This window comes from Rosa rugosa, chromosome 3 (genome assembly GCF_958449725.1).
Source record: "Rosa rugosa chromosome 3, drRosRugo1.1, whole genome shotgun sequence".
In the NCBI taxonomy this organism is placed as follows: Eukaryota; Viridiplantae; Streptophyta; class Magnoliopsida; order Rosales; family Rosaceae; genus Rosa; species Rosa rugosa.
Window position 1 is genome coordinate 15,122,331 of NC_084822.1, and position 11,745 is coordinate 15,134,075.

Below are 11,745 nucleotides of genomic sequence, written 5' to 3' on the forward strand. Positions count from 1 at the left end.
TGATAAAGCTTACGGTGCAAAATCTCGGACCGTTGATGTTGTTCGATCTCATGCTTTAATACGTCTTTTCGATGTATCATTTTACATGTTGGTCGTTAATTTGATAAATTGCAAAGCATTCAATCACAATGCCTATATGGGCAAAAGGGTTTGTAGCAGGGTTCGGCAAATCTTAAGACAAGGGTTAATTATACACTCTTAAGTTATTAATAAAAATATTAATTATAAATATCAAAGGTTGAGATTATTTTATAAGTGTTGGGTCATTTGCACCGTCGGTGCATAGAATAATTTCCAGTAATATCGTGTCTTTTTGTTTTTGTCTATTCACCTCCAGCACTAAACTATATAGCTAGGTCAAAGAGCCGGTCCGTGGAGTTTTGATCTGGTGCCGGTGGTGTTAAACGACTATGACAATTGCTCCAATCGATAATATTGTTTGTCTGGACGATTTCAGTTCACATCTTTGGCTTCCCGACGAGCTTCCTCACCTTGCCCGCCTGTCATTCTCATTTCATTGACGAGTCGTTGGGTCCAGTTTTGGATGTTGGACTGGTTAGGGTTTGTGTGCATGGAATTGGCTTTGAATAACAAGGTGACAATCCAATGCCGACTGGTATCAACTTCAAGTTTGAGAAGCGAATTCGACGCTTTCAGCCCTTGACAGACTCTGCATTATAATTGATATTAACACTCTTCATTTTATGTGTCACACTAAATAGGAAATGAAAATTTAATCCCCATAAAAAAAAAAAACTCAGTTTAACAAGAAAGCAAAAAATTCTACGTATTCTTTATTGTTAAATTTAATTTGATCTCGACCATTTTTTTTGAAAGGAAGACGACAAACTATATTAAGTGAAAATTGAGGATTACATGGAGTGATGCATAAAACATCAAAAGAAAGCAATAAAACATAACGAGATGCACAAACGCATCTGTAATGAAGAAAAAACAATAAAACATAATTAGATGCACAATCGCATCAAGAATAAAAGGTTACCAGGTAACCATGTGACTTGATGCCGTAAGGCATTGCTGCACTGCATATGTCACTGAAGCAGTGTAAATAGAAGAGTAACCGTAACTGTAACCGATGATATGACCACCTAGGAGAGGCGATTCGCTCACCAAGAGATCGAAAGCGACCAAGAGTGTTAGAACCTCGGATTTAGGCAGACGAAATCTTAAGAACCAGAACAATATGAGCAGTTGTTTCGGATCCAAGATTCGTATTTGTAAGCGACCAGGATCCCAAATCCGGATCCAAATTCGGCCCGAGACCCAAAACAAGTCTGCAAAAGCAGTTTTGACTAAACCCCAAACCCATGTGAATATGATTAGGGCACCCAAACTCATGGGCACCCTAGAGTCATCTCCACTCTCGACACCCCCATGCCTGCGCACCCAAACACCACTGATCAGAGCCGCCGCGCCGTTATCTCCGCTTGAATCAATCCGGAGCTCCCCCAAAGCTTGAAGGAAGAGAGCAATTCGGGGAAGGTATCCGCACAACAGACCCGGGAAGACTCTCAACGTCAATTGGATCTGCAAAATCTGCCAGAATCGGCCCGAACGCATCTCCTCCAACCCTCGTCGAGAAAGACTCAAACATGGATCCATCTTCTCTCGCCGGGCGGAATCGATCTCACCTTTAACCGACTCGGTGACACCACCACCTGATCGAACTGGTCTGGGCATGCCCCAAGCATCCAAGCACAAACCAACTCGACCCACCTCGCCAAATTTGAGTCGCGCTCGCTGAGGCCTCGACGAACCACCGCAGTGAGCCGCCATCCGCGATGATAGATCAGCTATCATCCTCAACGCTGATCGAGCCAGCAAAGTGCACAGCGCCTCCTGCTCCGCGCACGGCAGCAGCCGCATTGACATTGGATAAAGTGAGACGAAGGGGAGAACAGAGTCTCCACTCCAAAGAGCCGACACCGGAGAAGGTGAGGGAATAGAACCCCATTGAAGGGGGAAGGTGCTGCAAAACCACGCCCAAGGGCGGCGGCCGCTCAACCCTAGCAGAGTACTGCTAGGTCTCATTCGCCAAACTATTTATTCTTTTAATTTGATCTCGACCATGAATCAAAGGGTAATGTATTGATAAAATAGTAGACGTACAAGATTTTTTCTTTCTATTTGATTACTTTTTGCTTCAATAACTTTCATTCTTCAGTAAAAACTTACACTACATTTTTTTTTTTGAGCATGCACATGTGTCCAAATTTTAGTTATTACATACATATGTATTGAAACATTTGGAAGACTTTGAGATGAACAATAAATTCTTGGATAAGTACAATCATAACTCTTATTTTGATCACTAATAGGCCATATTACCTGGTTTAAATACACTAAAAGTCATATTTATCTCTCCGACGCAAAGAAAAATAATATAATGTGTTATTGATGGAGTATTAACATAGTATGGTGTTTGTTTTTGCGTAATGCTAGATGAACCAGATTTTTAGATACCATCTGCATCTCACCTTATGTGGCAGCTGATGTACGTGACAGAAAGTTTAATCTATCACAGAATTTCATTAAATGATGCAACTTTGCCACTATATTGTACCCTCACTAGATACAACTCAATTAGTCGATAACTTAGCTTAATTAATCAGAGTGATTCATCTAAGTTTGTCACAACCAATTATTAATCTACGCCTGCTGTGAAGTGAACCATTGGTCCACATGAATGATGTAAGATTAAGACTCTTACTGTTACGAGTCGTAATGACACTACCTGATGTGACCAGTATTTTGGGGTCTATATATACCCACACTCCTTATAGCTTAGCTCTAAGCCTCTTAACGGTCTAACCCAACACTACTACTCCACAGTTATTTCATCCTCCCAAATTAATCACCACATAACCAAATCTCTCCCTATAGCTCCGAGTCCATCTCTAGTTTATTAACGAGATGGCTGACCGGAGAGCTGAGGAAAATGTCGTCTCCGGCCAACCCACCCAGAAAACCATTGCGGATTTCGATCCCGTACCCAAGCACAAGAGAAACAAGTACGCTTTAGCTTGTGCTATGTTGGCTTCCATGACTTCGATCCTACTCGGTTATGGTAAGTAATCGTTTATGTTTCTTCCTTGTAAAATGATATCGAGGAGGCGGAGAGATTTGAACTTTGAAACTTCTCGAGAACTATTTATATGCATGTGTGGTTAATTTCTTTGTGTTATCTACAGATATTGGTGTAATGAGTGGAGCGGCGATCTTCATCAAAGACGACCTCCATATCTCCGACGTGCAGGTCGAAGTTCTAGTTGGAATTCTGAATCTCTACTCCCTCATCGGATCCGCCGCCGCCGGCAGGACGTCCGACTGGATTGGACGACGGTATACCATAGTCCTCGCCGGAGCCATCTTCTTCGCCGGATCTCTTCTCATGGGCTTCGCCACCAACTACTCGTTCCTCATGTTCGGGAGATTTGTTGCTGGAATCGGCGTCGGTTATGCCCTCATGATTGCTCCTGTCTACACCGCCGAAGTTTCTCCGGCGTCGTCTCGTGGTTTCCTCACGTCTTTTGCTGATGTAGGTTTGTTTGTTTGTTTCTGGCGTGTTAGTTAAATCATAATCTTTGAAGCACTTATCAAGCAAGCTTTAGAATATTCTCTTGGATTTTACCCAACAAAGCATCAAACAGACCAAAGTCCCAAGGTAACACCACCCTTTCTTTGAGTTTTGGTCATATACATGGTCGGAACTCGTTTACTTTCGACTCACAACTTTTTGATCGTAAGGCATTGAATATTATGTATAAGACTTTTCGGTTTTGTTTTACAAAATTTATCTACACATAATTATGACCGGACACTTTGTAGGTTCACCTCTAGGGTGAACGAGCATATTCACTCACATTGTCGATTAACATATTTTTACTTAATAAATTTATAATCCAACAGTCCATATATTAAATTAGCATTTAAAGATCATCTCTGTAAAATATCAATTGAATAAGAAATCGTTTAATTATCTGATTGAATCAAACAAATGGATGGTTCTAACAACACTTATTACTATTATGATGAACCGTCCATGTATTTCATAGAAATGAATTACTAAAAGGTCTTCAATTTGATTGATTTTTTACAGAGTTAATATTTGTATTACGTTATACAACATGAATTGTTGAATTAGAAAATCATAAAGTTATTATGCATTAATTGCAAAAGAGGGTGAATATGCTCGCTCACTCAAGGGGTGAACCTGAGAATTGTCCATTATGACCCTTTTACTTGTAATTGTGTTACATCATTTAGTATAAATTTGATGGAGAAATTATTCTGTGGTCCCGGAATACAATGTAATATTGCTATATGGTGGTCCAGACCAATCCAATTATTCGAATTTGGTGGGGACTTTGCAAGGGGTGAAAAAAAAAAATCCAATCAGTAATGAGTATACATCATGTGGACCAATAACATTAACTCGGACCACTGCATGAATTACGGTCCGGGACCTTGTAATCATTTTCTAAATCGGATAATTATCAAATTCTTATTGCTAGAGTTGAGTTTGTTGTTCGCCCAAGCCAAGATTTTGATCGATCCACTCTTTTTGGCTCATTTATAAGCCAATTCTTCTCCTTCATTTCTTAAAAAGCGTTTAGAGTTGCTCTATATATCCCCACGAAGTTGGAAAAAACTTTTTGGTTATCAAACTCACCTCAATTTTTTTTATGGTTTCATCTCTATAGTATATTGATGTTTGGGTGTTTGAAATTTTGAACAGTTGTTTATCAATGTCGGAATCTTATTGGGGTACATATCCAACTGGGCCTTTTCCAAGCTCGCACTTAACCTAGGGTGGCGTTTCATGCTTGGCGTCGGCGCCATCCCCTCCGTCTTCCTTGCCATTGGCGTCTTAGCCATGCCAGAATCCCCTCGCTGGCTGGTCATGCAGGGCCGCCTCGGCGACGCCAAGCAAGTCCTCGACCGAACCTCAGACTCCATGGAAGAGTCCAAACTCCGACTCGCCGACATCAAAGAAGCCGCTGGAATCCCCGAACACTGCAACGACGACGTCGTTCAAGTCCCAAAACGCAGCCATGGCGAAGACGTCTGGAAAGGGCTCATCCTCCACCCCACCCCCGCCGTCCGTCACATTCTCATCGCCGCCGTCGGTATGCACTTCTTCCAACAAGCCTCCGGCATTGACGCCGTCGTTTTATACAGCCCGAGAATCTTCAAAAAGGCCGGAATCACGTCCAAGAACAAACTCCTCATCGCCACCATAGCCGTCGGATCCGTCAAGACAGTCTTCATCCTCGTCCCAACGTTTTTCCTGGACAGGATAGGACGTCGTCCTTTGCTTCTTTGCAGCGTAGCAGGGATGATAGCCTCACTCGGCTGTCTCGGTTTCGGCCTCACCATCATCAACCACAGCAACGAAAAGATCATGTGGGCCATTGTGCTCTGCATCACCATGGTCTTATTCTACGTCGCTTTCTTCTCCATCGGAATGGGCCCTATCACGTGGGTCTACAGCTCCGAGATCTTCCCGTTAAAGCTACGAGCTCAGGGATGTAGTATTGGAGTCGCCGTCAACAGAGTCGCGAGTGGGATAGTCTCAATGACTTTTATATCCCTGTACAAGGCCATAACTATTGGCGGAGCCTTCTTTCTTTACGCCGGAATTGCAGCGGTTGGCTGGGTGTTCTTATGTACAATGCTACCGGAGACACAGGGGAGAACCCTTGAAGATATGGAAGTCCTTTTTGGGAAGTTCCACAAGTGGAAACAGGCCAATGCTCCGGTCAAGAATAAGCAGGTGGATCATAATAGTAATGGAAATAACACCGCCAACGATGGTCGGTTCAGTTAGGAGCAAAAGGGCAAGATTTGGGTTATGATGGCAATATATATAGACATACAGTACAGTAGAAGAAGCTCAAACCTTAGTTAAAAATTATTATATGCGTGCGGATTATATATAACCGACACAGACATACAAAAGCTTCAATTTTTATCAGAACGCAAATGGTTGGATACTTGGATAGTAATTGAGCTCTGCTCACTTCACTTTACAGATTGACACAACAAGTTGCAAGAGTATATGAAGACCTTAAGTAAGGAATAGTGACAGCCTCATCATCTATTTACTTTGTTTTGTTTAAAGACATCTTTATCATCTGGCTCGAGCAGGGAGGGTCTCCTCCAATTATTGGACAATTGAAATGTAAGATACCATTTGTAGATGGGAAAAGATAGATTCACAAACAAAGAGGGCATGGGAATTTAGAATACGAGCCCCTTGAACAATTAGCCTCATTGGAGGAGTGAGAAATCATCATCGGAGTAATTAAATTTTTAGGTGCTCGGTTATCTATTTATTTTATTTTTCAGCTGAAGATATTGGAATACATACTTATACTTGAATCATGGTACGTTCATGCTTTTTAGCAAAACTTTTTTGGCCGGAATGAATTTTCTTGTGACTCAATATAACATTCTATAAACCTTAAACTAGATATATCCAGTAAGAAGCAATAATCCAATATGTTAAATACTAGAAAGCATACCCGCGCTTTGCTGCGGGAATTATTGTTATATGTTATCGGAATAATCCCTTTTATAGATGATAATATGATTGATTTTATAATATTACATAGCAGAATCTTTAAGATAGGTAAAGCAGAATGAGGTTGAGATTCAATGGTTATAATACAGGTTGAGATTCAATTGAATTTCTCACCAGAATCAATAAGTTCAAATCAAACTTATTGAGAAGGTAAAATTGATCCAGACTATGGTTCAGGCCCTGCAAGGTAAAATAGTTGATGATCAAATTCTAGAATTGATATCACTTTATATGATTTAACTTGTATCTAAGCATCTAATATTTAACTATGTGTATCATTGCTAGTGTTACATGTATATACCTGTCCACAGCTCCAGCAGTAGCAATGGATACCTCATCTTTAAGATTAAGAACTGATGTAAGATGCTCCTTGGAGCAGTCAAGGAAATGAAGAGGGAAAAAAATAAAGAAAAAAAATGAGGCTGAAATCTGAATGAAAAGTAGAGAACAACTAAATAACAACTATAATAAGAAAGATACATTTTCGTGTATCGAACGTTTTGCTTATGGGGTAAGATGAGCCTCTTTAGCCACAGCAATTGGCCTACATAAATTAATTTTTAAACTTTAGCAAGATGAAATCTTTTGAGATGAAATCACTTTGCCACAAAGATGTAACTTGCTCAATACATCAAAACATTTAAAAGTTACCATACAGAGCTGTGAGAGCGTGTTTTTGGAGGCTGAGTTGCACTCATATGCTAGATGAGAAATAATACCTTAAATTAGTGGCGCTTCTCATTAATAAAAGAACATTAAAAAAATTCAATTGCAGGCAAAAACACTAACCTCTATCAGGATCAGGCGGATGTGGACTCAAAAGATTTGACAGCTTAACTTGGAGAAAACAAAAAAAACGAAAGAAACAGCACAATCAGTAGAATTACTTATATACAACTTTCCTCCTACCAGATTTCATTCCATTTTTCCTAGATTATGGTATGGAAAATTGAAGTGGACTAAAACTTCTTACAGTTTGATCAGCAGAAGCTATGAGAAATTCAGTATCATCCTGTAAAAACATTTACACCATGGTTAATAATACTATACATAAACATGTCTGAATCATATGATTCATCAGTATCTAGTGATTTTCATTCTTTAAGATTAAGAACTGATGTAGGATGTTCCTTGGAGCAGTCTGGAAATGAAGGGAAAAAAAAGTTGAGGCTGAAATCTGAATGAAGAGTCGAGAAGAAGAGTCTAAACAAACTGAAGAAAAGACTTAGAAATGTACTTGCAAACTGATTGCCATAATTGACTTGATCTCAAAATAAAAAGAATGTGTGCAGTCAAAGATTGCAGAAATGAAGAAAATATTTTAGATATTATAGCTAAAATATTTTAAATATTTTAGGTATTCTGTTGTTTTCATGTTAATGCTTAATCTGCTTGGTTGATCGAATGAAGGTTTAGCATGAATCACATTGAAAAAAATAAAAATAAAAATACATAAACAAATAAATAAATAAAACAGAATACCTGCTCTTGCAGACTTGTATATAAGAAAAGAGTTCAGTTTGGTTGCAAATATGAATTGGGAGTCACAAAATGTGAAAAACAATCCAGTACCAAAAATCGGAGCATATAATACCAGATCAAACTTTTTCATGTTGTTCACAACTTAAACCGGAATGGAACATATAAAAATAATAGAATCAAAAGAGAGATTTAAACCATAGTCCATTAGTCCACAGCTTTTTCACCTTGTTCTTTTTTCTTCTTCTTCTTTTTTATAAAGTAATCAGATATGCAAGTTCATGGAAATTATTAGAAAGTATTCATTCAAACAGAGTACAAATACAATGAGTGCTACTTTTGGCTACTCTAGAGGACTGAAGAGAAATCAAGATATGAACTTTAACTACTTTATGTTATAAGGACTAACCCAGTGATAAGATATCATTTAGGATCCAAAAGCCAGCTTTTACAGGAAACAAACAATTACCATGTGAAAAAAATTGAAAGCAAGAAGAACTAACCAGTCCGTTCAAATTCAGAAGCTTGAGATCTCAAATTGAAAGTAGATTCAAAATCTCCAGCTCCTTCCTCTTCTTCTCCACCCCAAGTAGCATAGTCCTCAACTTCCCAGGTGAAATTCCCCCACCACCACCAACCTGCACTTCCAAAATTCACAATAAAAACCACACTCTTTGAAATGGGTATCTGCCTTTATACAGACTTTGAGCCAAAATCAAATATCCAATAAGAGAAAACCAAATTGAATGAAGTACATAATAGTAAATAAAGTCCCATAGTAAGGAAAGAAAAGTAAAACTTGTTCTTCAAAATGATTAAATGCTTGACCAACCTAGAGAATAACGTCTGTAAGTATAGTCATAGACCTCCAAATAAACTCAGATTCAAAGCCGTTCTCTTGTGCTTCGTCGAATCAGTAAGTTCCTGTAAATTCGATTAAAATCAAAGGATAGTTAAAAAAAAAAAAAAAAAAAAGAAGTAAAGTAGTATTTTACTGATTGAACCTTTTCTCTTTGCTTTTAATGAAATTTTCTTCTCTCAGATTATCAGTAGAATCTCAATTTAGGAGCTGTTCAAAAACAAAAATCCAAATCGCTCCCTTGTGAACAGTGTAACAGTAGACCGAACGTTCAGTAATCAATCATTCGAACACCAGGTCAAGAAGGAAGAAGCAGTTACCGACGATTATTTTTATGGCTAGATGAATGAGAACACAACGATCGCTATGAACGATCAGATTGATCACTCCTTTTTCCCTCTCACACACACACACTCACTCTCTCTCTCTCCACTGAAACAAATAGAAGTTCTCAGAAGTAACAATCGGCCAGAGAGCGTTTGCAATTGAAACAAAAACGAAGGGCAAAACCGCCACTTCACTTATGAACAGTTGAATGAACAGGGATGAACAGTCAAGATCATCCGGCTTTAGATTATAGTATAATATCCAATGTCATGGCCTAATCACGTCAGAAGGGTAGGTCTCCAAGAAAGTCAGAGCAAAACCTAGAAGCAAAAAACCGTATAGTTTTTCACTGCCCCGTCCGGCGGCGCGTCCATGGGACTTCGTTGTCAGATAGGCGACTCATTCTTGTGAGTCCACTTGCGAGATTCAGCGGGTATGGGTCAGGAGTAGGAGGCTGCGATCACCTAAGTCACATTCGGGGAGGGTAAGGCTGGCGGAGGTGCACCCTCTTGATCGTTACCAATCTGCGCTTAGGCGGAGGAGACGAGAAAGGGTGGAGCGGCGGAGGGGTGCTGGTGTTTGGTGGGCTATCGTCGTTGTTTCCCTTGTGCTGGGGTTGAGGAAAGCTACTAGAAGTCGCCATGATCGATCCTTTCTGGGCTCTGGTTTTGGTTTGAGATCGGGAACTAAGGAGATCTGGTCGACGATGTCACTTCACGGCCAAGTAGGGCGATGTGATCCACCGGAGGCTGAGATGCATCCCCGCAGCAATGGGGGGCGAATTCCGACCCGCACGGCAAATTGGCTCGGTTTGTGGGCTTTTGGGGCCTGCCCTATCCTGTTGGGCCTTTTATGGTGGGCTGAGTTTTTATTTCCTTTATGGATTAAGTATTTTTAATTTTATTTATGTTATTTTGTTATTTTAATTAGACGTGGCTTTATGCCGGCAATAAGAGTCCCTACCGTGTTAACATAGGGCAACGTGGGCTTTGTCCCGGACTGCACACCTTATGTGTCTTGTCTATCCTAGTTAGGTGGCGAGTTCCCAAATGGTCGCAACCTCCTAGTGGCAGGATGAAACTAAATGGCACCGGAATCGTTTTTACGGTGGCAACATAGTGAGAAAGCTGATCTTATTAGCATATTATGACTTCGAGTAAGCATTTACTTTCCGGTATGTCACCACCTCTGTAAAGCCAATATAGTAGCTAGAAGTGCACTCTTCGCTAATTGGTGCATGGAAAAATACATACTTTTTGTTGAGGCTCTCGTTATTATCTCGAGTAGTTCTCTCTATGCTTATTGTAATTTGAGGTTCAAGTTTCATGTCCCCCCCCATGCATTCTGCAATTTCATTAATGATCAAGGCTTAAGGGCAGCCGTACTGGCCCTATTTCAAAAATTATATATATATATATATATATATATATCCAATGTCAACGATATAGAATTAGTCCTAGCTAAGTCTGTAGATTTTTTTTTTTTTTTTGGGCAAAGCATTTTCATTTCTAAGCCAAAGCCAAAATGTCTACGGTTAGTTATACCGATAACTTGAACACATTAAAAGAGACCTTTCAAATTAGACCCTGAGACACAACAAAGAAATGTAAAACCACTCTTCAATAAGATCTCCTTCTATTATAAGGTTGGAGGACAAAACTTCTTCAGATAACGAGAAAATCACTACATACAATATGAAAAGGAGGACTAGTCTTCTCTTATGTAACTGAATTTGCTATCATCGAAAAATAGAGGACTGGACATCTCTTGGAGGATTGGACTTCTCGTAGACACAACAAGGAGGAGTGGACATCTCTCAAACAATATAAAAGAGGACTGAAGAACTCCCCGATACTAACTCAACTGTAATAAGAGTAATCATTCTCCAACACTAACAATTCATAGATCACGAGCATCTCTAGCACATCCTTTAGCCTTCTACTCTAGCTCCTTCAAGCATCTCTACCGCATTGACCACCATTTTATTTGATCTTTCCACAACATTCGTGAGGCCCTCCATATGCTTGTACATTGCTTGAAGTTTGATCAGAGCATTTTCTGCGACGTCTTTAATGTTATTCTCTCTACATATTACTTAGTTATTTCCTTAACAATATTAATCTTTAACTTAGTTTGTTGTAATTAGGTACAATAAGCATGGGATGTAGGAAATGAGCTAACAAGAGCTAGAAATGAAAGAAATGGAGGCAAGGAAGAAATGAGAAAGAAATGGAGAAATGAAGTTTTCACAATTCTACTAGGAGAAGAAATCTTAGTTGAAGTAGGAATTCTGAGTCAACTAGGAGTCAAGCTCGTGAAAATGAAAGAAATGACAAATGACAGAATCCCAGTTGGACAAAGAAACTCATTCCTATCAGGAAAAGGAAACCTAACATGACTAGGAATCCCTGTCACACAAGGAAGCTTCAGAAGGTTCCAAAACAACTAGGAAATGAAGAGTCCTAATTGGACT

The 11,745-nt window shown here is 39.6% G+C and overlaps 1 protein-coding gene and 1 long non-coding RNA gene across 4 annotated transcripts; one reads left to right on the plus strand and one right to left on the minus strand.

The window, feature by feature from the left end:
• Positions 1-2,827: 2,827 nt before the first annotated feature.
• On the plus strand, positions 2,828-6,146 carry LOC133741399 (putative polyol transporter 1). The gene is made up of 3 exons (XM_062169304.1): positions 2,828-3,088; positions 3,213-3,559; positions 4,760-6,146. Exons 1-3 carry the CDS (start codon positions 2,935-2,937, stop codon positions 5,849-5,851), a joined length of 1,593 nt encoding a protein of 530 aa, XP_062025288.1. The 5' UTR covers positions 2,828-2,934; the 3' UTR covers positions 5,852-6,146.
• A 383-nt stretch (positions 6,147-6,529) lies between these two features.
• Positions 6,530-10,646, minus strand: LOC133740370 (uncharacterized). 3 transcript variants are annotated; one of them, XR_009861171.1, is made up of 9 exons: positions 9,266-10,646; positions 9,091-9,155; positions 8,919-9,010; positions 8,590-8,724; positions 7,581-7,619; positions 7,397-7,444; positions 7,259-7,308; positions 6,909-7,151; positions 6,530-6,787 (listed from the first exon to the last, which is right to left on the minus strand). It is a non-coding gene; the product is annotated as an uncharacterized LOC133740370 (long non-coding RNA). The 3 variants fall into 3 exon arrangements; XR_009861170.1 differs by having other exon boundaries at positions 6,909-6,976; positions 7,088-7,151; positions 9,091-10,638; XR_009861169.1 differs by having other exon boundaries at positions 9,091-10,641.
• Between the last annotated feature and the right edge of the window lie 1,099 nt (positions 10,647-11,745).

Excerpts from the sequence above, each read along its gene's own strand:
- LOC133741399 (XM_062169304.1), top strand. The coding sequence starts at position 2,935 with ATGGCTGACCGGAGAGCTGAGGAAAATGTCGTCTCCGGCCAACCCACC. Across the intron at positions 3,089-3,212 it reads TTCGATCCTACTCGGTTATG|ATATTGGTGTAATGAGTGGA; the intron begins GTAAGTAATCGT and ends TGTTATCTACAG. Across the intron at positions 3,560-4,759 it reads TCCTCACGTCTTTTGCTGAT|TTGTTTATCAATGTCGGAAT; the intron begins GTAGGTTTGTTT and ends AATTTTGAACAG.